This window comes from Aspergillus luchuensis, chromosome 1 (genome assembly GCF_016861625.1).
Source record: "Aspergillus luchuensis IFO 4308 DNA, chromosome 1, nearly complete sequence".
Lineage (NCBI taxonomy): Eukaryota > Fungi > Ascomycota > Eurotiomycetes > Eurotiales > Aspergillaceae > Aspergillus > Aspergillus luchuensis.
In genome coordinates this window covers 3,326,109-3,351,325 of record NC_054849.1, presented here as the reverse complement: position 1 = coordinate 3,351,325, position 25,217 = coordinate 3,326,109, and the positions used below count along the sequence as shown (strand labels likewise).

Genomic DNA, 25,217 nt, shown 5'->3' with positions numbered 1-25,217 from the left:
AGAAGCAATGATATCTGGCTATAGTCGTGAAGTTCATGGATTTAGTTGAGGCTCATACAAACTTTTCTATGTCCAGCACTAGCCATATTACGTGGAATCTATCTTGAAAGAACCGACACAAGCAAACGCCAAAAGAGTAAATATTTACAGACCCGGAACCTTGAAGTCCTTGTGAGACCACTTCACTGTCACGTCTCTCTTTGCCTTCTTTGCCTGCGTCACCGGCTTGCGAGACTCCAGCTTTCCTTGGACAACCAAAGTGCGGAATCGGTCGTCCAGCAAGTTGCCCTCGGGCTTGAGCAGACGCAGAGAATCCTGCAACTCGTCTGGCAACACAACCTCCAGAGGCTTCTCAGGAGCGCTATTGATTGGATTAGCAGGGTTCAAAGCAAACACAGACGAGTAAATCACTTACTATAGCTTTCCACCAAGCGGTTTCCGACGCAAAACGGTATCATCACCCTCTTCCGAAGAGCTGTCCTCAGATTCCTCGGCACGAGCAAGCTGCTGTGCCTCCACAAGTTCGGCGGCCTCCTTAGCCTTTGCGGCCTGCTCTTCCTTCTTCTTCATCTGCTCTTCCCACCTGGCCTGCCTCTCTGCTTCCTTGCGTCTCTTTATCTTGTTCCTCTGTGCCTTTGTCTTCCGCTCCGGACGCTTCTTATTCAGCCAGTCCGGCTTCTCATATTCGCTTTCAAATCCTTCCCACGCACTCTCATCATCGGACTTCACCATACCATCATCGTCTTGGGCTTCGGCGATTAAGCGCTGCCTTTCTTCTTCTTTACGCTCTTCCTCCAGACGCTTCTTCTCAGCTTCGACGGCCTTCTCTCCCTGCTCCTGTAGCAGCCGATCCCAGTCCTCGAACGTCGGGTTGTAACTGATTCCGGCAGTAGGCTTGCGGACCGCAGGAACCGGCTTGCCATTTGCGGCGAGTGAGATCGGAGCCTGCTTCAAGGTGACCGGCTCTACCTTGGGCTTCGGTTTCTCTAGGAAGTCGAACTGAGGATCGTCCAAGGGCGTGGGATCCTCTGCATCTCCCCAAGGGTCGTATAGGTCATTTTCAGCGGGCTTGTTGACCGGGTTCCCTTCCTTAGCCACCTGCTTCAAACGCAACCAGTCTTTCCTCGTAACCCAGTCGCTCTTTTGACGCTTGTTTTTCGGCTCAATAACACCGTCGGTAACCTTGGAGTTTGTGCGCTTGCGTGTGTCGAGACCTGGGATAGCGGAGCGTTGCGCCAAGATTTCTTCCGACTTCAAAGGCTTGTGCTTCTTCTTGTACGCTTCACGGATTTCTGATGATCCCTTGGTGTCGATAACGAACAGCTCATCGGACGGCTTCTCAGAAAGAAGACCACTAGGAGAAAGCGACCAGAATTAGCTTGTTGTGACCGAGATTGGCAAGAAGTAACATCAATCCTTACCCTTTGATCTCTTCTTCCTTCAGAACCCGAAGGCCTTCCTGAACCTCATCGATATCGACATTTTTGCGCCAGGCCTTCTTGCCTTTGCGAGAAGGCTGCTTATACTGCTTCGGTGCACTGACGGCTTCAGACATCTCGGAGACCCCACCGGAATTTAATCGGTGTGCAGTACTCTTGTAAATATTTGATCTTTTTTCGGAGTACTAATTTTTGAATATTCCAACCAAAATTCTGGACCCGCTTACCTAAGAATGCGCGGGGCGACGCTAGTGCGGTTGTCGCGCTAAGGTTCTGCGCGCCTATCGCGGGCCAGTGACGAACGCCGCTTCAGGACTTGACCTTGCTTTTCACCCGCGTCGGTTCCTTATCGACTCTGGTCAGCCTGGACCAAGCAGTCCAAATCGTTAATATATTTCGTCTCTGATTGCGCTTCGTCGCTGTATTATACTACTTTTTGTTTTTTATCAATTTGTCGCTGTCAGCGGCTGCAGAACTGCCCAGCCATGCCTGTCGTCAAAGGAGGTGTCTGGTAAGTGCATAGCTATTATACATGCTTTTTGTTGCATTTCACTAACTGTAGCTAGGACGAACATCGAGGATGAGGTGCTTCGCGCGGCGGTATGCTACAGCTAACTCCTGTCCAAAAGCCGACTGGTCTGCGATTGGCGATACTAACGCTACATATAATAGGTCTCGAAGTATGGTCTCAACCAGTGGGCGCGTGTTTCTTCCTTACTAGCACGAAAGACACCAAAGCAGTGCAAGGCGCGATGGGTGGAATGGCTGGATCCCGGCATCCGCAAGGTCGAGTGGTCGAGGGAGGAGGATGAGAAGCTGTTGCATTTGGCCAAGTTGATGCCAACACAGTGGCGTACAATCGCACCTATCGTGGGACGGACAGCAACACAGTGCTTGGAACGCTATCAGAAATTGCTGGATGAAGCGGAAGCGCGAGAGAACGATGAACTTGCTTTGGAAGGACCCGGCGCAGAGTCAGCTGCTCCCAGTGCTGACGATGTGCGACGGCTACGGTATGACTCTTGATATTACACGATTTGCTAGCTTCTTTCATATGCTGACAGTACATAGACCCGGCGAATTGGACCCCGATCCGGAATCTAAGCCCGCTCGTCCTGATACCATTGACCTCGATGAAGATGAGAAGGAAATGCTGAGTGAAGCTCGCGCTCGTTTGGCGAACACACAAGGAAAGAAGGCGAAGCGGAAGGCCAGAGAACGACAATTGGAAGAATCGCGACGACTTGCAGTCCTCCAGAAACGACGTGAACTCAAAAATGCTGGCATTAACATCAAGGTCGTTACCCGCAAGCAGGGTGAAATGGATTATAACGCCGACATTCCATTCGAAAAGCCAGCAGCCCCCGGATTCTACGATACCATGGACGAAGAAGCCCGCAATGAGAGGCAACGTGAGATGTTCGATCCTCGCAAACAGCAGCTCGCCAACAAGCGGAAGGGAGATCAGGATGACGAAGCGGAGCGGAAGAAGAGGAAGAATGACAAGGGTGGCAACTCCGCGGCGTTCGCCGCTGCTGCTCGTGCCGGCCAGATGCAGAAGATCCGCGAGGCGGAGCAAAGCAGCAAGCGAAGATCCCTTGTCCTCCCGGCCCCTCAGGTCAGCGAAGGTGAAATGGAAGACATCATCAAGATGGGTATGGCAGGTGACAGAGCCAGTAAAATGGCAGGAGATGAAGAAGGGGCTCGTGGTCTAGTCGGAAACTATACTGGCATTGTCGGTGGAACTCCCATTAGAACACCTCGCGCGCCGCCAGAGGAAGATCACATCGCGAACGAAATCCGCAACATCAGAGCTTTGACCGAGACCCAATCATCGTTATTAGGAGGCGAGAACACTCCCCTGCATGAGGGAGGGTCTTCCACTGGATTTGATGGAATTGCTCCGCGTCGCCAGCAGATTGTTACGCCCAACCCGATGGCAACACCGTTTAGGCAAGCCAATGGCGTCGGTGCAACCCCTATGAGAGGTGGTGTTGGGCCTGGTGCCACTCCCTTGCGGACCCCTCGGGATCACTTCGCTCTGAACCAGGCAGAAGGTGGGCAGCTGATTGGAAGTACCCCCAGGGATATTAAGATGCACGAGAATTTTATGCGTCAAAGCATCCGCAGCAAGCTGGCAGCCCTGCCAAAGCCCAGGGAAACGGAATGGGAGCTGGAAGAGCTTCCTTCCGAATCTACGGAACCAACGGCTGCTGCCGAGTACGTGGAAGAGGATTCCGCTGAGCGCGATAGAAGGGAAAAAGAGGCTCGAGAGCGCGCCGCAGCGGCCGAGTTCAAGCGCCAGTCACAGGTGTACCAGCGATCCTTACCTCGGCCGAGTGTACTTGATATCGATGCGATGATGGAACGGGTGTCTCACATCACGGATCCCATCTCCAGTCTTGTCGCAAAGGAAGCGGCTCTTCTCATTGCGCACGACGCCCGCAAATTCCCCACCCCCGGTGCTAAAGTGGAGGGCAAAGCTCGCAAGCTGGAGCAATTAGATGACAGCTTCATGGAGCAAGCCCGTGCGGCTATTGCAGCGGAAGCCGCCACATCCGAAAAACAGCAGGAGTGGCAGGAAAACTTCGACAAGCAGTGGACTACAAAGCATTCCAGCGCGCTACCAGGGCTTTCCAACTACGCTGACGATGAAGAGGAGGATGTGTACCGGCAAGAACAGCGAATGATTGCAGCGTTTGACAATGTACAAAATTCTCTGCTGGCCACGGCAGAACGGGGCAACAAGCTGGAGAAGAAGCTCGCTTTACATTACGGAGGCTATCAGAACCGGGCGAAGATGCTTCGGACTAAGATAGTGGAAGCCCACACAGCCCTAGAGAAGACGACGGATGAGCTGGATGCCTTCCGTACTCTGCAGATCTCGGAGCAATCCGCTCTCTCACGGAGACTTGAGAAATTGAGAGACGATGTGGCATTCGTGATGCGCAGAGAGCGGGAAGCTCAAGACCTGTATAGGACCCGGAAAGACGAGCTTGATGAGCTCGTAGCAGGAACAGGGGGGATGGTTAATGGGTGGCATTGAGTGGTCTAAAACAGATACCTAGCTTGAATTTGAATCTGCATTTCTGCAGCTTGAAATGTAATTATACTTTCCTATCAACTACTAGAGACTAGTACTACTGACTGACGTGCACTGCTGGCTCACTGGTGTGTGCTTCGGCATTGCTAGTACTAAGAATTGATGCTAGTATTGCGATCGCACTCACATGGTTGTACTATCTAGCGGATAAATATACTGAAGCTATATAGTAGTAGTATGCATTTCCTCTTCAATGGCAAGAACCAAATAAAACAAAATCCATAATACTTTATACTAGTATTTTAGCCGATACAATTCAGACACCTCACCTCGCAAGCAATGCCATAGCGTATAGGGGTGATATAGACTATTACCACTGTAGCAGGCACAAACCCGACGGATCCATCCAAGTAACCGGCGCAGCTGGGGATGGATGGATGACCAAAAGCGGATGGCAAAAATCTAAGGCGGTCTCTTCCGGTGCATCGCAACGGAGAATCCTCCATCACCTCCTACGATCCCCTTTCGCGTTTCCATCGCGCAATCCGCTCCACATAGCGATTTTATCTAAAAAACCTTTATAGATACATTGAGAATCACCCCTTCTTCAATATGGGCGGCAGGGACGAGGCCACCGGGACCCCGGACCCCGTCGAGAAGGGGTTCGCCACCCTCAATACCATCCGGTAAGTCGATGAAATATTTCTTTGAAATAAGTCTTGGGCTTTACGGCCCTGGTTTCCTCGGTCGCATGGACTAATCAAGGCGATAGGATCGGTGTCAAGGCCATGGTGCAGAAGGTCAGTTTGTTCGTCGTGATCTTTTGCGGTGCGGCCGTGGAAGTCACATGATACCAATCTCTATACTGAGGTCGATTGCCTATATCGGAATGATCACTGACTGGTCTGTCTGTGTAGGATGGAGAACTACGAAAAGCAGAAATTCTTTCGATAAAGCAGCGGAAAGATGGTCCTTCTTTCTAGTATGTTTCGTGTCCCTCTTGAAGCGTTCTGATTTTGGTACTGACCACCTCAAGCGTCCACTATGTCGACTTCAACAAGCGTCTCGATGGTAAGTCGGGCTTTAGTAATTGATCTACCATGCTGCTCATACTCACTTTGCATCTAGAATGGATTGATTCCGGAAGAATAGACCTGTCGCATGAGGTCGAATGGCCTCAGCCAGAGAAACCGGAGAAGAAGAAGACCGGCCCCGGCAACAAGGCACCTAGTAAGAACGCCCAGAAGCGTGCTAGAGCCGAAAGCCGGGATGTATCAGCAACGCCTGATCTTCTGACGGGAAAGAACACCAATGTTGGCAAAGCCCAGCGTCCGTCCAAAGCGGGCGGCAAAGAGAACCGCGACGAGACCCCCGTCAACCTCTCCATCGGAGGTTCAGAGGCTGTCTCCGCAGATGGAACCCCCAAGCCTGACTCGGACGATGTCGACATGATCGAAGTCGGCTTCTCTAAGGATGAAAAAGAAGAAGCGAAAGCACTAGGTCTGATGTCGCGCGAAGAAGAAATCGAACGCCTACGTACTAGCGGTAGTATGACCCAGAACCCAACAGAGATTCACCGCGTGCGAAACTTGACCCGTCTCCAAATGGGCAAATATGATATCGAGCCCTGGTACTTCTCGCCATACCCGGCATCATTCTCCGACGCAGACGTCGTATACATTGACGAGTTCTGCCTGGGATATTTCGACAACAAGCGCGCCTTCGAGCGTCACCGTTCCAAATGCACCCTCGTGCACCCGCCCGGAAACGAAATCTACCGGGATGACTACATTTCATTCTTCGAAGTCGACGGCCGCCGCCAACGGACCTGGTGTCGCAACCTCTGTCTACTGAGCAAACTCTTCCTCGACCACAAAACACTGTACTATGACGTCGACCCCTTCCTCTTCTACTGCATGTGCAGTCGAGACGAAACAGGCTGCCATCTCGTCGGCTACTTCTCCAAGGAAAAAGACTCCGCGGAAGGCTACAACCTGGCCTGTATCTTAACCCTCCCTCAATACCAACGCCGCGGGTACGGCCGTCTCCTCATCTCCTTCAGTTACGAGCTCGGCAAGCGCGAAGGAAAGCTCGGATCGCCCGAGAAGCCTCTCAGTGATCTCGGTCTCCTCAGTTACCGACAATACTGGCGAGAAACCCTCGTGGAACTACTCTTAGAAACCGGCCGGGAATCCGTCAGCGAGCACGACCTCTCAATGCTGACTTCCATGACGGAGAAAGACGTCCACGAGACTTTGGTTGTGTTCAATATGCTCCGTTACCATGTATGTTCCCTCCCACTACCAGTTACTTACCCCGAAAGATGCAGCCACTAACCATTCCATTACAATATAGAAAGGAAACTGGGTCATAGTCCTAACCGACCAAGTCGTCGAAGAGCACAAGAAGCGCCTGGAGAAGGAGAAAATCAAGGGCGTTCGCAAGATCGATCCCGCCCGGCTGCAATGGAAACCGCCCGTCTTCACTGCTTCATCCCGTACCTGGAATTGGTAGGGTTACCTACATGATGCAAAAAGCTATTGCACGGGAGCGGGGAAGCCGGGGAGGTTGATTGATACCCTAATATATGGAGTCGGTGGTCTACTGTATGTGTCTATTATGTATGCTTGTTGCTGATTTTGGAGGTCTTGTTTCTTTCTTTTATTTCCTGGGGTGTATGGATGTTTTGTAAATTAGATTACTATTACTTAGTGCCTTGCAGGGGGAGTTTTGTGGCTTAGCATGGGATGGATGGTTATATTTAGCGTTAGCAGGGTTCAGTGGTGTTGTGGAATTCATCTTCATCAGTCGGTTAGTACTACTATTTTGATATGAATATCTAGTATCCATCAGATGGTAGTAGTATTCAAGATGGCGTAATGCTGTACAAGTACCGGCAAACATTGTGAATGGCGAACATTATACCTTTCCAGCTGATTTCGCAGTTGACATCATGATCAGGCAAGCTCCCATACCACATGTCACTACATCTACACTCAAAGGAACAACACATAACTTTAAAGTATTCGAATGCACACCTCAGAACAAATGCTAGATACACGGTTCTGCACGTTAACACAAAGCTCCCGTACCATTTACCCTTTCCCAGAATCTTGGCTCCGGTTCCACAAGCTATAGAAAAAAGAAAGAAGGGGGATCCAAATGGCTCAACGACGATGATGTACTATCGACGGAGCAGGTGAAAGCGACAGGGAGATGGATAAAGGGTTTGCGTAAGATGAGAGAGTAGGAGGAGAGGAAAGGGTTGTGTGAGTGAACTGCATTGATCATGATACAGCACCGTACATGCGGAAATTGGGAGGTCAAGTTTCGAGGAAAGGAAGTAAGGATAACGGGGTACGAGCAGATGAATTGTTGTGGGGGGATTCGGAAAGACGTGACATGGGTTGGATAACCCCCACGAAGACAGAGATAGAAGGAAGCATCGAACATGGTAGTAGCGTGTGATGAGAGTTTGTATAAAATCTGATAGCCATCGTCCCGCTCAACTCATGGCGTATGTTACTTTGTGAAGAGGGGGAGGCGTTGACAATATGCGCACGCAGGGAATATGGCACGGCAAGCGAAGAAGCATTAAAAGAATACTGAAAAATTTCAAACCAAACCCAAATCCATCGGATTCCCTCGCAAGCGTAGCTAATCATTACCGAAATGTAACGCTCAATGAATTTCTCAAACCCGGCAAAAGCCAACACAAGGCTAACAGCTGAAACTCGAATCATGAGACTTCACTCCGCATGGAAAAGAACGATTGACTTCACTGGGATCCGCTAAAAGTACGGGGTCCCCAGGATGCAGTCCGGGACTGACGTCGCGGAGAGCTGCTGCCATTAGTTTGGGACGTGGCAGGCTTCTTTGCTTGTGAGGAGGCGTTGCCCTCGCGCGGCTTTGTAGTCTTTCGAGGTTTGTTATAGCCTGAAGGGCCGCGTGGGCGAGGGTTATTTGCCCCTGCCTTTCGAGGGAGGGTCATGGTCTTTGCCAGGGCTGCACCGGGGAAGCGGATCGAAACCTTTGTGTTTCCGGCGGAATCCCTATCGTTATATCCAACGAAGAAAGGTTCAACACTGAGAATTTGCATCGACTTCAAGTGCTTGGACCGCAACCGGGACTGCGAAGGTGCTCGCGCAGCCTGCCATGCCGCTGGAGGCGCTCTGGTTGGAACTCTGACGACTGGTAGAGACCCTACTTCACGGTCCTCGAAAATTTCCTCAGCTTCTTCAACTTGCTTCGCACTTACTTCACCATCTCCGACATGAAGCTCGCCGTTGCAAGGAAGGGAGACCGAGACTGAAGCAATATGCAACTGAACATCGAGAGGTTCTTTGGTCGCTGATGTGACCGCCAGCGCATTTCTCTTTTCGGGTATCGTCTTCTTGCCAAAGAGAGTGTTTATTTTCTCCTGCCAGGATGTAGCTGGACGCGGAGGGGCAGCAACCATCGAGGCAAAGGTGGGAGGCGGTGGCGGCGGAGTTACGACTTTAGGAGGAAGTTTGACAATGGGTTTCGGCGCAGGAAGATGGACCAGGGGCCTGTTCGACGCACCAGTATAAACTGGGTGGCTTGACATCTCTTCAGGGGGAGGCGGCGAAATACTCCGGAAATAATCACCTTCGTCATTCGCCGGCTTCCTCAGATGCTCCGTTGCTTGAGGGAAGAATCGTGAACTTCGAACCGGAACGCTGCCGAGAGGACGAGCAGGAGTCTCAGTGAAAGGCAAAGAGCTGACAGTGGGATCAAAACCAGGGAGAGGATTTGGCAGAGGCGCGTTGTTGTCTGCTGATTTAGTGATTCCGACAACTTGTCTCTGTCCAGCCTGGTCACCGGTCCGGACCTGCTTCCAGGTTTCGTTGAAGGTAACAGGGAGTGAAGAAGATGGTCCCTCACGCATCGAATCATACTCGTTACGAAGCCTCTCGTTCTCCTCTGCCTCACGTTTGGCAGCGACTGCATGGAAATTGTTCCAGGCCACTGTCTGTTGTTGCCGGTGCGAGTGCTGCGAGCTTGGTGGTCCAATAGGCCCGGGACGCAGCATAGGGTTTATGTTGTCATAAGGAACATGCCTAGCTTCTGGGGACGGTAACGGAGAGATAGATACCCCATCCTGTGGAGATCGCGAAGGAGCGGAGAAGGGTTGGGTCGCCGGGGCCATGGGTGGCTGGTCAAGACCTAGATGGCTGCGTATGGAGATATCTCTCCCAGGGAAGCCCCCTAGGCTTTGCTCAAAGATACCGTTGCCTAGCGTTTTGTCATTGCTAAGAGGCTTCCAAGGATTTGAGATGGCAGGAGGTGCCGGTCCCACAAATTTTGGATTCGGGGACCAAGGCAGATAGGTGTTGGGGGTAGTAAGATTGCCTCTCCACTGGGAACTTTGTTCGTCGACCTTGGTATCCGGCAAGTTATCTGCGCTTGATGTTTCAGCAACGACAGGTTGCTGAGATCCGTTCGGCAGGCTAGTCTCTTGCTTGGGCTCACGCGCCGGCGAAGACGTGCGTCGCGCAGTAGCAACCGGTGGTGCTTTATCCGTATTGCCCCTTTCCCTATCCACAAGCTTCTTCACAGTGTCTGGATGGTGGACCTTCATCATGCCATATTGCTTCGGCTCCCCGCTCGGTTCAGGTACTGGAGGTTTCGGAGGAGAATGGGCCGCTTGCGCGGTAGCCTGCGCGATGCTTGCCTCGGGCTTACCGGCATCAATGGACTCCTTACGCCTTGATTTTGGCTTTTCGGGCGGAGGACCAAGCGCCTCGAGCTTCTGCCGGATCCTTTCACGCTTCGCAGCCTCTTCCCGCTCCTCCTGCTCTATTCTCCGCTGCCTAGCTTCCATCCTCTTTTCCTTCATGATGCGTTCTTGCATAGCGACAGGGTCTTCCTGAGGCGGTTGGGGCACTGCTGGCTGCTCTTCCACTGTCGGGGCAGTGGGTGGCTGTGCTGTCCCGCCCGGTACATTGGCTATTCTGTCTTGCACATTTGCAGCACCTCTTGAAGGCCAAGGACCAGGACCACGTCGGGAAGGCGATAGCTCGCGTTGGGAAGCTTCCTTGGGAGGTGGCATATCTCTAGGAGGGATGGCCGCTTCAATCATTCCGTTCACCTGTGATCCTCTCCTAGATTCGAACACTTTCTGGGGCACATCGGGTCTACCAATCGACATCCGACGCCCAAAGCTGCCACTTCCCCCGCTCACATTAGACGATGTCCGACGCCGTGTCCAGTGCATACCATCTTGACCGCTCGATCGGTGGGTCTGGAAAGCGGCTGAGGGCTCTGCTGGTCCACTTTGTTCACCTTGGGCAGGCCTCTGCAACAAGGCAGGGGTACGGTAACTCTGTTCAGCGCGCCAAGGCCCCTTCCTCGTGTCAGGAGCAGGCTCATAGCGGCCAGATCGAGAATTGTAGAGCTCCCGGGTCCCAGACTGCATCTCCTTCCAAGATCGGTTGAAATCGTCTGCAGCAATTTCCTTTGGAGGAAACGGACCACCGGAACCGTCAGTCGGGTAAGGTTCCCGAGCAGGAGCCCGCATCGGCGGTTGAACCTGAATAGGAGGAATAACAGGTGAGATTTTTTCAACCGGTGGCAGAGGTGCCCAAGGCGACTTGACGGGCGGAGGGGCCGGACTTGTGGATAGTAGAGGAGATTTGTCATTCAGTCCCTTTGCAGCAAGACCGGCATTCTTTGCTTGTCTTTCTGCATTTGCTCCGAGTCGAAGCACCGTGGGATTTGGCCCAATAGACGTCGTAGGTTTCGGTATGAACTTTGGCGCTTCCTTGATGCTTGCTGCTGCTTGCTCAACTGGAGGAAACTCCCTTTTGAAATCATCTGCCACCGTGTCTTGGCTGGGTACTGGAGCGGATGGCGCAGGCTCTTGGTTTGTGAGGTTAGTTTTCGTGCCATCAGTCCACTCAATCGTCTCAGGGGCCCAATCATCCTCGTCGTCATCTATGTCTGCCCATTTCGCTTCGCTTCCCCCGCCGTCTTCCTGTATCCTTGAGGTCATATGGATGCCGTACTGTTGTTTCAACTCTTCGTCGGTCAAGTGCTTGGGAGGCGTTTGCTGGACGGCTGCAAGGACAAGATGGTCAGAAGCACATCTCAGTTAACTGGAAGGTTTGTAGTCTTACGCCGATTCCTATTCCAAACTTGGTTCGGATCCGGTCCAGCTCCACCGGGTTTGGCTGCACCTGTTCCCATTTTCGATAACGAGTCGCGTAGGCTGCTAGTAGTCTTGACGACCAAGCGAGGACGGGAGGTTGGCGGCGGCGTCCCCAGGGGGGTAGTGGAAGTCATAGGGGCTGTAGTGAATCAGACTTAAATTCCTCTGTATTACACGTGAATGCAAAATACCTTTCTCAGAAGCCTTTGTTATCGGGGGAGTTCCCGGCGCCTTGGGAACAGAAAACTTGGCGAATGTAACCGGCTTGAAGGAGGTTGGCTTCTTCGAGCCGGCACGGAGCCTGCCCTCTGTTCGACTGGCATCGGACTCTGAACCTCCCTGAGACGCTGTGTCCTCCCCAGCATCTGACCCAGACGTTACTCCATTCATCTCGAGCGCCCGTGCGGCGACCGGCAGAGGACCAGACTTTGGGGTATCCTGCGTCGGGTTCAGTAGGTATGTTGCGAGGTCGTTGTCGGCATCACTCACGCTCGGCGTCTGATCGGTATCTTTTGTTTTGCTTTCTCGCTCTGACTTTTCGGTAGTTCCCGTTCCTTGTTCACCCTGTTTGTCACTCGCGTTCGTCTCCGGTTGTGTTGTTGTAGCGGTGTCTTTGAACTCCCCCGCGTCCCCTCCAGCAGATCTCTTGTCGGTGGTGCTCGCAGGAACGTCGGAAGGCGAAGGATCGCCGCCCGACAGGGTTTGGTCTACCACATCGTGGCTGCTCTGCTCTGCCATAACAATTCTTGAGTCTGTGAGGCCAACAGGTTGCGACATCTGTTAGACAAATGTTCTGAAACTGTAAACACGGAAACAAGTGGCGACTGTAATCCTGAACTTATGAATGCATGAGAAGGGACGGGCTGAGAATATACCTATGGTCAGGTATCAAGAATCGCCACGGTTGAACTGTAAGCTCAACTACTTGAGCCGTAAAAGCTCCGAACGACCAGGTGGACGGCGGAGAGGGGACCAGTGTTAGGAGGCTGGTAACAAAGTGAATGTCGAGGCAGAAGGGCGGGGCGTGAGAAGGCTGGCAGTATTATGGTAGAAGGCCGCTGCCCAGAGAGAGAGAGTCTCGAAAGGGAGGTTCGTGACGAAGGAGGTGGTGCTTCTCGGGATGGTGATCGGGTGATGGCTGCAGTCATGGACGATGACTTGACGGTTCAGGTTGAGGCACTAAGGCGGGCTGCTTTCGGTTAGCGCGCTGGCCTCCCGCAAACCCTGTGGCTGGAGCCGCGCTGGAGTTACTTACTCTCTTCGCGAACCGAACTGCTGCTGTGCTTTGCTCCTGGGCCGATTCAACCTTGTCCACACCCCCCTGGAGAAGGGGGAAGGAAGAAATGGACCAACTTATTTTTAGGGGTCCCCATTAACTCCTTTCCTATTCACCGGTGCACTTCTTCACTCTTTCTGAAAAATAATCTCTACTGTTTCGGAGACCCTCCCTTGACAGGTGTATCGACCTGCCGAAACGGCACCGGACCGCATTCCCGGGGTACTAGCTTCCTGCCTCAGCAAGGAAAATGCTACTGTTTTCGACCAACTCCAAGAAGGAAGCTGGCAAAAAGTTTCATGGTGTACAAACTGACTGTCAAGTCTTCCTGGCATAACTTCACCACCGGATCTGGTGACTATGGTAGCATCGACATGGTCAAAGGGGCACTAACAATGCAGGCACCATAGGCTACTGCGGACTACCCAAATTGCGGCCTATCCTACTAATCATTTATAGGAACAATACGGAATACATTAGTCGATCCGACCTGACTAAAGTCGTGTCCTTTGAGCTAAATAGTCAGCATCTACAAACAGGTCTTCTTATTGGAGATGCTACATCCTTCCCACATATACTCGTCTGTGTCTTAGCCGGGTCACTAAAGCGGGCGCCTCTGACTCCCAACAAATCTGTTGCCCATGTGCGCTATGAATTCGAACATGTTATCAGACTTTGGTCATTACCTGCCCCCTTTGCACGCGAACAAGCTTGCCCATGCGCCGTTCGGGTCGCTAGTATGTTTGGAATCATGTTGTCCGACGAAGTAACTCACGGTGCTAGCTGATGGTCTCTGCTTAATCCGTCAACGCTGTCTGATGGCAAATCAAATAGCACATGTCGAAACCTGGAATCTGAGAACAAAGCATAGCGTCTTGAATACCTAATACAATTTGCCACTGCGTATGCTGTGACTAAAAGCTTCCGGGGAGTCTCTGGGCACATCGTTCATGAAAGCACACAATCACGAATGGTTATAGCTGTTCGCCTGATGAAAGTGACACTCGATCTGAGCCTGTTGAGTTTGAAAATGGTTCTAGCACTTGACCGTTAGCGACGTCTGATCTAGTAGTGTAGTGGTAGCCTTGCCAAGAGAACATTTCTCTGTGGAATAGAAGACCCGTTAGAAGAAGTAGGAAAAGGGGAGGATTCATATACCCGACCAAGTAACTTCAAGTTACTAGACCTATATATTTCACTCCCCATCCTAGTAAGTAGCAGTCGACGATGTATCACTAGTATGATAGATTTTAGGCGCAGCGTAGGATCTAGTGTAGACATTGAATCTGGCCTGCACGTCACTGATAACCCGATAAGGGTAAATCAATGGGGATGGAGAACTAATCTACATATAGCAAGTGAAGAGCGACGGGGGACAGCCTTCATCGGGCGGAGGCTGATAATAGCACTTAAATACTATATCCACTGCGGGGAATCGAACGAAGATGGATACTACGTATCCAGATTCCAGAGATAAATAATATCGTAAATCAGCCCTACGTGTACATGTTCGATATGGCTTTCGGATAGGCAGGCTACATCTAACGTCCCAGAGGCTTTAACTCGAAGAGGGCCAAAACTACTCCATACGTCACTCGTCGTCCCAGGCATACAGTTGCGTACCGTAGATACCATGTTGTAGGGTTTAAAGGATCGGGTGGCGGGTTTCAAGGTTGAGAGAGACTGCTGGGTTTATCAAGTCTAGTGTTGTGTCGTAGAAGCCATATTCGCAGATTTTTCGGTAGTTGGCAAAACGCATGGATATCATTTTTTTCGAACAGGGAAATGGAAATTTTGCTTTTTCTTTCATTCCGGGGAATCTATGCACAGGATTTAGATGTGATAGAACATCTGGGAACCCTCTGTTTCGCTTCGTCTCATTGCAAAGGCCCACCCTAAGTTTGAAAACCCCAGAAACACCAAACAACCGCATCGACCGTTTTTGATTCGTTTAGATGTGGGTGTCGTAGGGGATGGGGGTGATGGTCTCGGCAGCGGTACCCTCGACGAGGTGAGCCTCACGGGGCATGACGGGCTGACGCTTCAGGTGGAGGTGGACACCCTGCTCCTTGGCCTGGCGCTTCTTCTGGGCGTTCTCCTTGACACGCTTGATGAAGTCCTCACGGGAGCGGGAGTGCTTGACGTGCTCGATGCGGACGTTGATGCGCTTCTCGAGGTAGCGGTTGCGGACGACCTTGTAGAGGAGGACACCGACGGAGGACTTGGTCACGTTGTAGACGACACCGGTCTTACCGTTGTAGACCTTGTAGGGCATACTATTTCCAAATGTCTCAGCAAACCAATTATTCGTTCAAAGTTTTCGAGCATCCCAACACGCAAAACCCTTCATGTCGGAATCCCCACAATTTCAACCGGGCGGAATTTGTACTGACCCCTTCTGAACGGCACCGTTGACCTTGATATCGACAATGTCGCCAACCCTAGAAAAATATCAGATCCTGCTCCTTCACGCAAATATTATCCAAATCGGCGAGAATTTTCGGCGTACCGGTAGGTCTTCAGGTAGGTCGACAGGCGAATCTGGCCGTTCTCCTTGAAGTTACGGCTGAAGGCATACTGAAAAGTTCGTCAGCGGTCGCGTTTCGGGCCAGCGAAATGGTGCTGCAAAAATTCCTGGGTAAAATCGACATACCCGAGTACCGGCTCTCAAACCGTGCGAGTGACCCATGTCGGCGGTGTTGGTGGTGCTGGTGTTGAGAACTTGTCGACGTCGAAGAAATGCCTCGCTATGCCGCCCTTCGCGATGGTGTAGACTTCTCGGGTGCTTAGTGCGGCCGTTCTCCGCCGCCGAGGGCTAGCCCTTGCGCTAGTCCGCTTCCGGCTCCACCTTCGCTCGCTTAGTTCCCTTCTCCAAAACGCATCTTCAACTTCAGATCTTCCGCGATTTTCGTGAAGTTTGGTGTGTACGACAACCTCGCGACAAGCCGAAATCAGCAGTCATGGCCCCCGTCCCGTGAGTATACGACCAGCGATCAGCTACACCTGTATCGCATCATTCTAATGGCAATTTTCTCAACAGCCGCGTTTACTCCAAGACCTACAAGGTCCCCCGTCGTCGTAAGTAGCCTTATCAGTCTTTGCAAAAATTCGATAACTTTGCGACATGGAATTTATACTAACATGTTGATATAGCTTTCGAGTCGGCCCGTCTGTTAGTACTCTCCGGCCACTGATCAGAAGCGTGCTTCTGTTTAAGTCGTGTGTTCCCATGCCTAACTGTCATCGCTAGTGACTCGGAACTGAAGATTGTCGGCGAGTACGGCCTGCGCAACAAGCGTGAGGTGTGGCGTGTCCAGCTCACCCTGTCCAAGATTCGTCGTGCTGCTCGGTATGCGCACCCCACTTCGCATGGATCATCGACTTTGAGAATGGCCAAGAGAAAGTGATGGAACAATGGCTGACTGTTGGAACAGTGAGCTTCTCACCCTCGACGAGAAGGACCCCAAGCGTCTCTTCGAAGGTAACGCTTTGATTCGCCGTCTGGTCCGCATCGGTGTCCTCGATGAGTCTCGCATGAAGCTCGATTACGTCCTGGCCCTCCGCGTTGAGGACTTCTTGGAGCGTCGTCTTCAGACTTGCGTCTACAAGCTCGGTCTTGCCAAGTCCATCCACCACGCCCGTGTCCTGATCAAGCAGCGTCACATCCGGTATGTGCAACCGATAACTCCTTGGCCCAAGGACGCCAAGTTACTAACCGTGAAAATAGTGTCGGCAAGCAGATCGTCAACGTCCCCTCCTACATGGTCCGCCTGGATTCCCAGAAGCACATCGACTTCGCCCTTACCTCCCCCTACGGTGGTGGCCGCCCTGGCCGTGTCCAGCGCAAGAAGGCTGCCGCTGCTGCCGGTGGTGGTGACGACGAGGCTGAGGAGGACGAGGAGTAAAGGATTAAAAATTGGAGTACGGACGGGTTTCGTTAGCCAAAATAAAATCACGGGGCTCCGTTATGGCTGCAGCATAGCGTATAACGTTGTACGATCATGCGATTCCATTAATGAACTAGTAGCCTACGGCTCGATTCCCATACCTTTTGGTTCCCTAGTCGTAGTAATCCCTGAGCACTGAACACCGAAGTAATCATGTATGGCTTATCCACCGCAAACGCCATGTCCCTAGACCCAGTATCGTCAAGTCATGCCCACGCCTGGTGCCCTCATCCTGTAACACCTAGAAGGTTTTTGAGAGTTTCTTCCGCGCTCCGGTACCATCTTCCCGTCTCCACCAGCCCGTCACTTTCGCCTTCCTCCTTCTTTCTCTTAACCTCTTGGGCCTGTGCGATCGCTTCTGTCTTCCGCCGTTCTAGAACACCCAATTCACGCTCCACCGCCTCGGCCTCTCGTGTCTTGCGGGGCAGGGTATTCTGCACTGCAGCAAGTTGTCGATCAAGAGCCGCAAGCTCCGCCTCCCGCTCAGACAGGAGACTCAGCGTTGCAGGAAGGGGGAGGTTTTGCGATTCTGGGCCGTTTGCGTCTGATCCTTGTTTTGCACGTAGCTCGGCAACAGTGGATTCGAGGTTTTCAATCGACTCTGGAAGTGTTGAGAGTTGGGTCATTTGTAGCTGGACATTCTTGTAACCTGTTTAAAGATTTTCCATCGTTAGGACAGTCGTTGATATGGTCACGAAGCGAAGCTCCACGGACATAAGTCATTACTGTACAGAAGACAAGGGAGTACTCACGATTCGCCAGATCCCTACCCAGCTTCTCCATCTCCTCCACCATAGTTCGGACTTCTTCTTTGCGAGCCTTGAGGTCCGCCTTTACTTCCGCCAACTGCGCTTCCATTTCAACATTTTCATTGTGACCGACCACCAGAGGCGGATCGCCCACAATCGCACGCAGAAATTTCTCCTTCGTAACTTGCTCAACGTAGGAAAAGCGTAACTTCGAGAACAATTCCTTTCCGAGTATTGTCAGCACGAATAGGTGGTCTTATAGAGCGACCCCACTTCGGGAGAATTTGTTCATACTTTATAGTGTGTCAAGTCCGCTTCCAAGGAAGCAGGCGTCGGTGTTTCAAAGGTAGATACATCTGACCTACGCTTAGATGGTGATGAGCGCCTGGTATCAGAGTCAGGAGAGAAGATCGGCTCGCTGATGCGGAGGATGTTCAATTGTGTTTTCAAGTCGCCATTGTCGTCTGTTAGTTGCTGCAGTTGCTTTCGTGCTTCTGCGGGTGTTAAATTGGCCATTGTATCCTTGCTAAATCTGTAAAATCCCTCAATAACCCAATATAGACAATTTCAATGGCAGTGTAAGGGTGGATCTATCGCGTCTTCGAATCAATGGGATGAGGGGTGAAGGCAAAAACCATTCATTATCGCGCGTCGGCAGAAACATTGCGGAGGTAAACAGATTCATCGGACCCACCACTTTATCAGCCGGGCGGTGAAGTCACCGGTCAGCAGCGTCAATATCGCCGCATGTATGGCTCTTGCCTCCCACATTTGTAGACTTGGCCGCGCTTTCCTTTCTCTCTATATATTCACTTTCGAATTGGATGATACAATTACCGGACGGGCGTTATATATTAATATGATATAAATACTTTAACTTTCCTACTTTTACTCTCCCACCTTTGCTCCAGTCCCACGGTCCGACAGCATGCCTCCCAATACCGGAAAAGCAATCGGCGACCCCAGCGACGATACCTACGTTGCACAGGTGCTCGCACGAGAGGCACGGGATAGCTCCCTGAAATACTCGGCACATGGATTGGAAGCATACATGCCCAAAAGGTATATACTTTCTCTGGCGAATACTTTACGACGATCATTGAGCTGACAATTTATTGCTGCAGGCCTACAGGCGCCGCTCCTAAACCGAACACACGATTCCTCCGACATATAATCCGAGAGACGGACAATCACAATACAGCATTGAAACGGAAAGAAGAACGGGAGGCCAGGGAGCGAATGCGACAGTTGCGGAACCAGGCCTCATCCTCTTCAGCGAACGATACGAATCGCGATCAACGTCGCAGTCGGCGTACGTCAACCGATCGAGAGTCGCGACGTGATAGAAGACGAGATCGTGAGGACAAATATGACTCTAGTCGAAGGAAACATAGGAGTCGCTCTGCATCGGAGGAGAGAGGCCAATCGCATAGGAGCCGACGGAGGCGTGACCCTCAAGATACCGATGACGACCGGCATAGATCCTCGAGAAGGAGTCGTCGCCACCGATCTGATTCTCGTTCAAGGAGTCGATCCCCGGAACACGGCCGGGATGTTGATTCTCGCAGCCATCGCCGACGATATCGCAACCGCCATGAGTCGTCACGATCACGTTCGCGGTCCCCAGGAGCATCTGACAGGCGCAGGACTAGAGATAGCGAGCGCAGGGGTCACCGCAGTTCTCGTGATAAGGAACTGTCTAGAAGAAATAGTACATCGACAAGCAAAGAAAAAACGTTTACTCATGCACCATCCAAGGAGGAAACGCCTTTGGATGATGAGTCGGATCCCCTTGAAGACCTTGTCGGACCCCTACCGGCGAAAGATAACGATCATGGGTATTCAGCGCCCATTCGTTCCCGCGGTCGCGGTGCCTACAAACCCAACATGAGCAACATCGATGCACACTTTGCCCCTGACTACGACCCCACTACGGATGTACATTTGGAGGATGATGATGCGCAGGCAGGTAGCAGGCCTATCCGCCGTCCTGTCGCTGGTCTAATGACTGGAGATGACGACTGGGAGCTCTCTCTGGAGGCGTTGCGTGATCGGGCAAAATGGAAGCAGAGGGGCGAGGAGAGGTTGCGGGAAGCTGGCTTCAGTAACGAATTTGTGGACCGTTGGAAGAGCAACACTACCTCCACGCCAGGGGATGACTCAGAAGGCAGGCTAGAGGATGTGAAGTGGTCTAAGAAGGGTGAGGGGCGAGAGTGGGATCGGGGCAAGTTTGTTGATCAGGATGGGCATATTGACGTTAAAGCTTCCTGGTGATATCAGTTAATCTTGGGGGTCTTTACATATCTATCATATTGTGAATCACAGCTCCCTGGCGTTATATAGATTACTTTCTTACAATAATAGTATCCTCTGATACTGGCCAGCAGCTTGTATCTGTTCTTCAAGCATTGATAATACTAAAGCCAATCTCTAATTAGCCTGTAGTCCTAGTAATCACTATAGATTAAATCAGCTGTGGGGTGTGGTCTAAATATATCCAGGCCTTTTTCAGAACGCTAGGAGAATATATTTGAATCCCGAAGGATTCTCAAGCTGCATATCAACCACTCTAAGTGAAAGCAGCGATGCATCTTACAATAATGCCGACTTAAAGCCCAACATTCCTCGAATAGAAACATAAATAAAAGCTTATTTTTTTCTTTTTTTTCCCCCTATTACTCTATAGTATACTGCTCCCCCATAAAACTCTATTTTCCTCAGGCACAAAACAACGGGTCTACCCGCCAAGACAAGCCCCTCACCCAGTTCCGCACTTTTGTCATAAGTGCGGAATATCGCAATACTGTTGCATAATCACCTGAGAATGGCCTCATCGCTGGTAACAATGAGTGGATAAGACCCGACGTTCTTTGTGGCACAGTCCAAGACTTGATTGGTAAGATATTAGACAGACGTATTGGGGGTCTTTCTGGTCATAGTTGATTGGTATATGTTGTCGCCGCTATCCGATGGCGGAACTTGGTAGCACTGTCGGATACTATGGACTCGGATAGCAGCTGATTTTCTTACCATCGTTCTGCTTGAGAATACTACTGCATTTACTATCAGACAACATCTAGAGTGTTAGAGGATTATCGACCGTACGCTGCAGATTGGGTTAAAGGCAGGTTAAAGCAGTAGTTGATCAGATTACTGTCTTGAAGCAGTCTTCCACACGCGGAGCAGGCACATCTTATTTGTGTACCTCCGACGACGCCTGAGCTCAAATGACGGACCAGTTTGCATATTCGTATCCCTCACCGTTAGAGGGATATGAGAACCTAGAACCGCTATCTGAGTAAGTAAGGTGAAATTTCGATTCAGATAGATGAATGGATGATATATTGTTCTACGCGCTGAGCCTAACCCGTGTCATGGTACAGAGAAAGAAACGAGGATGGAAAGTCCTTAAGAAACCCCCAACATGGGATTCTGAGTAAGGCATACGAGGAGTTTCCGGACCCTCTCACCAAGGGTCGTCGTGGGGGCTTCGATATTCATATTTATCACTTCCAGGTTGGTGGATACTTGTGTACTGAGCATCATAGTTTCCTGACTGACTTTGTATCATAAAAGAACAATCCAGATCAGGTCGCTTTTGCAAGAGCTCTGTGGGAGAGGATCAGGCGTGAATGTGAGTATTATCCCCTTGCTAAAATAGCGGTTTAATACCCATGTAGTAACAATACTGACTTGAGTAGTTCCCGAGTTACGAATCTATCAGTTCTTCGACAGGCCGATAGGGCCTCATCCAGTGGCCATGTTCGAAGTTAACCTTTTCACTCCTGCGCAATTTGGTGCCTTTGTGCCCTGGCTTGTTGTCAATCGGGGACCCTTGAGTGCATTGATCCATCCGAATACGGTGGAAACCGAGGAAGAGCGTAATCACACCCAACGTGCTACTTGGCTGGGTGAAAGAATACCACTCGATTTACGGTTATTCAAGTTGATGAAAGAGGCACAGAAGAGAAAAGAGCTTGAGGCGGAGAAGGCGGCGGCGGCGGCGGCGGCAGAAGAGAAGTTGTGATTTCGGTTCTCTGTTGATCCGTGCTCACTTCGGGATGGTGTTGGCTTGTATGTAGTCAGTCGTATTGACTTGGTTGACTTCGACAATTTGAACCCGGAATGGGCGCTAAGAAGGCTTGTCTGTTTATGATATCCAATAACATGTTAGCATATGAGCATTCTCTAGACCTGAGCGAGCGAGGGGTATTCATAAGGCTAAAACAAAACATTTGCATGAACTATGCGCCGTTCCATGCATGATGCACCCAAATAACCCCCCTCGGTGAGGTGGTATATGTCTGTATGTTCTGAGAAGCAAGGAATTTGGCATGGGTTGAAAAGCGCATACTTGACTGGTTACAGACAGCATCACGGGACCTGGAGCCGGAGCAGAGTGTGACCGGACGATCACATTCATCTATGATCCCAAACAAGGGCCCATCAGATGCACCACTCCAAATCATGCTTATCCCAAAACAACTCATTCGCAACCAATATCGCTGCAGAATGCTTCGGACCCTGGGACTACCCCTGCAATGAAGATCGCAGGTGGGCGAGGAGACGGCCACATCTGTTTCTGCAGCCAGTACTTGACACGGGGCTAAGGAAAAAGCAATGATTTGCCTTCTTCTGGCTCATCACCTGCCACAATCCCCGGACTAGCCTTACCAGTGAGGGTGGAACAGAATCCATGCCCAGTAATGACCCTCGACATGGAAGTGTCAGAAGGTCAGATAGACATTGGCTTGCAGGCTGTACCACACCGTGTGGCAGGTCTCATATTTTCTACACCTGATATGCACCTCTGCAATATAACATCGCTAATACGCTGCTGGCTACAGTTCGGGACAACCCTGCTGTGCGTTATCTGCACTTGCGCCTTCTATAGTGGAAACAGCTCTCTCTCTACATTAAGTTACACTTCTTGACGGAGAAATCAATGACGGTTGACCAGTCAACATGTGGACTTTTCTAGTGCAGTTCTTCTCCACTGTGCTGCAGTTACGCCTGTCAATGACCAAGCCCAACGAGACAATGGTGGCCTACAATCTGACATCAACCGCTTTGCCATGCTATGTAATGGACTATGGTAAGCAAGTTCTAGGATATCTACTAAGGCCGCTGTTCTAAGTCATATCCAGCACCACTCGTCTGGCTATATAGCAAGGAAACATACATGCCTTCGGATATCGGACAGCAGCTTGTACACACGATACCAATGGTGAATTATACTGCAATCAAAGGAGCACCATCACCGTTAACACTCAATAACCTCGCGGAACTCAACAAGTTGGGAAACACCAGCGTCTACCTAACCTCAATAGAGGGCATCGATGCTACTCCAGAGCCAGCATGGTTTCGTGGAGTGAGGCCAGATACGAATGGAAAGACGAATAGAGCTGTCTCATCGACAATAATCACTCGTGACCATGGAAATGGGACAGTAGATGCGTTCTACTTCTACTTCTATGCGTAAGTGATCCGTAGTACTGAGAGCGAGCTACAGCCCATGCTGAATATATGAAAGGTACAATATGGGAAATACAGTATTGGGAATGCAGTTTGGAGATCACGTCGGTGACTGGTGCGCAATACCTCTAAATCTCTCTACATCAATTCCCAACTGATATCCCTAGGGAGCACAACATGATTCGCTTTGATAACGGAGTTCCACAAGCAATCTGGTACAGCCAACATGCTGGAGGTGAAGCCTTCACCTACGACGCAACAGAGAAGCAAGGCAAAAGACCGATCGCATACTCCGCTAATGGCTCTCATGCCGTATATGCAGTACCTGGGTACGTATGAACTGCCCCTAGAGAGCATTATAATATCGGCCTTCCCCAGAAAAAACAACCATAACTAAAACTACATATGATAACCTAATGAAATACATAGCACCCATGACCACGCCATCCCCCACCTCAACCTCCCCTTCGGCTTCGTTATGGACTACACAGACAGAGGAACCCTATGGGATCCCATCGCAAACGCATACGCATATAGCTTCGACGCAGCCAGCCAGACATTCCAGCCCTACGACCGCAGATATCCAGCCAACTGGCTAGAGTTCAATGGGCAGTGGGGAGACGACGCATTGCCGGGGGGACCGGAGCTCTTTGGACAAGCGAAATATAGTGCGGGCCCGAATGGGCCTAAATTCAAACACCTTGTCAGGTCGACTGTTTGTCCGGATAGTCCTTGCGTCGTGCTGCCTTTTCGTATTTGGGATGATGAGGATGGTGAGATGATGTAGAGAGGGTGGTAGTTTTTCTCTTTTTTTTTTTTTTCTTTCCTTTTTGATTATACATACCATTTTTGTCGATTGGATACAGTGCAGGGTAGAATGGCATAAACCGTTGAGAATGGGGAGGGGACAGAGAGAGGGGAGTGGATAAATGTGGAGATCGGGATACAGGACGGAGTACTTTTGTAAGACAGGGTATACACCACTGTGTGAGATTGTGGATTAGATTGTTATGTGTGTGTGTGTGTGTGTGTGTGTGTGTGTGTGTGTGTGTGTGTGTTTTCAATTCAGCCTCTTGGAAGATTGATCATCTGATGTTTAGATTACGGCTGCTTTTTGCTGCATTTAGTCCAGATTCACATTCCCACTGCAGGGCAAGAGGGAATACTGACTAGATAGAACGCAAATTTGGGACTCAAGTCAGCTGGTCTGTATTACAGAAGCTTATGGTAGAATGGCCTAGGGATGTTCTTCTATCAGGTAGTAGTTACTGTAGGCCATGCTTACTCCCTAGTTCTTGGGTTTCGCTGTTCCTGATAGGGAGTGGTCCGACAGCAACCTCTAATAACTCAGGGGCTGACCGGCACGAGCAGGCGGATGAGCACGGGAACATGGGAAGATTTGGGAGGGAGTAAGCTGATTGCTCATTGCTGGGCTGCCAGTAATTGTTTAATAACAAGTATTATTATTACCCGACCACGTAAGGTTTTCCGACTATACTGGATTGGGGGACTGCCTCCCCGCACTAAGAAAAGGGGCGGTTTTGTGTGTTTGTCTGTCTTGTCCGTTTTGCTGTTTTGCTGTCTAGAGGTATCGGGAAGAACCGAAATGCCGAACTGTTCCTGTGGCCCCTTTTTTGATAGGATAACTTACTATATCTCTGTGTGAGTGATTATCTGTTGTATTTTAAAGCAGTCGGACAAAGTCTGATCGGCATGCTGGGACAGGAGATATGATCGCAGAGTGACGACAGTAGGAATGGATGCATGCCATATGCAACCAGAATCTGGTGGTGGAATCAAGGGATGGGATGACAGTCGATAGCACGGAGTACCCACGTGTGGATGGAGTTTTGATCACCGCCTGATCCAGCATGAGAATGTATCCAATCCGTGTCTATCGGCTAGACACTACTGAATTGGTCCCGGTCTAACTTCTAGACCACCGAGTAGTTATCTAACTAACTACCCCAATTCTGGCTGACTCCGTTAAGGAAGTAGTTAGTTACTTACTGCACGAGCGTTGAGATATGGGTGTTGGGGAAGATCATTCATTATTCAGGCAGTTGTGGCTCCCTCCTCCATCTGGACCTTCTCCGTCGGTACAGTGGATTTTGATC

The 25,217-nt window shown here is 50.8% G+C and overlaps 11 protein-coding genes across 11 annotated transcripts; 6 read left to right on the top strand and 5 right to left on the bottom strand.

Annotated features, from left to right (window-relative positions):
* Positions 1-144: 144 nt before the first annotated feature.
* On the bottom strand, positions 145-1,555 carry AKAW2_11171S (ribosome biogenesis protein NOP53; the record flags this gene model as incomplete). The annotated part of the gene is made up of 3 exons (XM_041682689.1): positions 145-361; positions 416-1,354; positions 1,422-1,555. The coding sequence occupies 3 exons, from the start codon at positions 1,553-1,555 to the stop codon at positions 145-147; spliced, it is 1,290 nt and encodes a 429-aa protein (XP_041537891.1).
* A 369-nt stretch (positions 1,556-1,924) lies between these two features.
* Positions 1,925-4,485, top strand: cef1 (putative cell division control protein (Cdc5); the record flags this gene model as incomplete). The annotated part of the gene is made up of 4 exons (XM_041682678.1): positions 1,925-1,950; positions 2,006-2,039; positions 2,112-2,452; positions 2,511-4,485. The coding sequence occupies 4 exons, from the start codon at positions 1,925-1,927 to the stop codon at positions 4,483-4,485; spliced, it is 2,376 nt and encodes a 791-aa protein (XP_041537890.1).
* Positions 4,486-5,270: 785 nt separating this feature from the next.
* ESA1 (NuA4 histone acetyltransferase complex catalytic subunit ESA1) lies at positions 5,271-6,996 on the top strand (the record flags this gene model as incomplete). The annotated part of the gene is made up of 5 exons (XM_041682666.1): positions 5,271-5,282; positions 5,400-5,464; positions 5,519-5,553; positions 5,611-6,767; positions 6,838-6,996. The coding sequence occupies 5 exons, from the start codon at positions 5,271-5,273 to the stop codon at positions 6,994-6,996; spliced, it is 1,428 nt and encodes a 475-aa protein (XP_041537889.1).
* Positions 6,997-7,614: 618 nt separating this feature from the next.
* Positions 7,615-7,935, bottom strand: AKAW2_11168S (uncharacterized protein; the record flags this gene model as incomplete). The annotated part of the gene is made up of 1 exon (XM_041682655.1): positions 7,615-7,935. One exon carries the CDS (start codon positions 7,933-7,935, stop codon positions 7,615-7,617), a length of 321 nt encoding a protein of 106 aa, XP_041537888.1.
* A 325-nt stretch (positions 7,936-8,260) lies between these two features.
* On the bottom strand, positions 8,261-12,430 carry AKAW2_11167S (uncharacterized protein; the record flags this gene model as incomplete). Its single annotated transcript, XM_041682644.1, has 4 exons — positions 8,261-11,562; positions 11,622-11,792; positions 11,845-12,091; positions 12,143-12,430. 4 exons carry the CDS (start codon positions 12,428-12,430, stop codon positions 8,261-8,263), a joined length of 4,008 nt encoding a protein of 1,335 aa, XP_041537887.1.
* A 2,450-nt stretch (positions 12,431-14,880) lies between these two features.
* On the bottom strand, positions 14,881-15,618 carry AKAW2_11166S (60S ribosomal protein eL21; the record flags this gene model as incomplete). The annotated part of the gene is made up of 4 exons (XM_041682633.1): positions 14,881-15,205; positions 15,323-15,370; positions 15,439-15,506; positions 15,583-15,618. The coding sequence occupies 4 exons, from the start codon at positions 15,616-15,618 to the stop codon at positions 14,881-14,883; spliced, it is 477 nt and encodes a 158-aa protein (XP_041537886.1).
* A 271-nt stretch (positions 15,619-15,889) lies between these two features.
* Positions 15,890-16,834, top strand: RPS9 (40S ribosomal protein uS4; the record flags this gene model as incomplete). The annotated part of the gene is made up of 6 exons (XM_041682622.1): positions 15,890-15,903; positions 15,970-16,007; positions 16,083-16,101; positions 16,180-16,278; positions 16,364-16,597; positions 16,657-16,834. The coding sequence occupies 6 exons, from the start codon at positions 15,890-15,892 to the stop codon at positions 16,832-16,834; spliced, it is 582 nt and encodes a 193-aa protein (XP_041537885.1).
* A 269-nt stretch (positions 16,835-17,103) lies between these two features.
* On the bottom strand, positions 17,104-18,141 carry AKAW2_11164S (uncharacterized protein; the record flags this gene model as incomplete). The annotated part of the gene is made up of 3 exons (XM_041682611.1): positions 17,104-17,525; positions 17,629-17,848; positions 17,920-18,141. 3 exons carry the CDS (start codon positions 18,139-18,141, stop codon positions 17,104-17,106), a joined length of 864 nt encoding a protein of 287 aa, XP_041537884.1.
* Positions 18,142-18,553: 412 nt separating this feature from the next.
* Positions 18,554-19,899, top strand: AKAW2_11163A (uncharacterized protein; the record flags this gene model as incomplete). Its single annotated transcript, XM_041682600.1, has 2 exons — positions 18,554-18,687; positions 18,750-19,899. The coding sequence occupies 2 exons, from the start codon at positions 18,554-18,556 to the stop codon at positions 19,897-19,899; spliced, it is 1,284 nt and encodes a 427-aa protein (XP_041537883.1).
* Positions 19,900-20,852: 953 nt separating this feature from the next.
* Positions 20,853-21,652, top strand: AKAW2_11162A (uncharacterized protein; the record flags this gene model as incomplete). Its single annotated transcript, XM_041682589.1, has 4 exons — positions 20,853-20,923; positions 21,009-21,141; positions 21,202-21,259; positions 21,327-21,652. The coding sequence occupies 4 exons, from the start codon at positions 20,853-20,855 to the stop codon at positions 21,650-21,652; spliced, it is 588 nt and encodes a 195-aa protein (XP_041537882.1).
* A 938-nt stretch (positions 21,653-22,590) lies between these two features.
* AKAW2_11161A (uncharacterized protein) lies at positions 22,591-23,887 on the top strand (the record flags this gene model as incomplete). Its single annotated transcript, XM_041682578.1, has 5 exons — positions 22,591-22,720; positions 22,773-23,103; positions 23,159-23,215; positions 23,268-23,429; positions 23,530-23,887. The coding sequence occupies 5 exons, from the start codon at positions 22,591-22,593 to the stop codon at positions 23,885-23,887; spliced, it is 1,038 nt and encodes a 345-aa protein (XP_041537881.1).
* Positions 23,888-25,217: the final 1,330 nt, after the last annotated feature.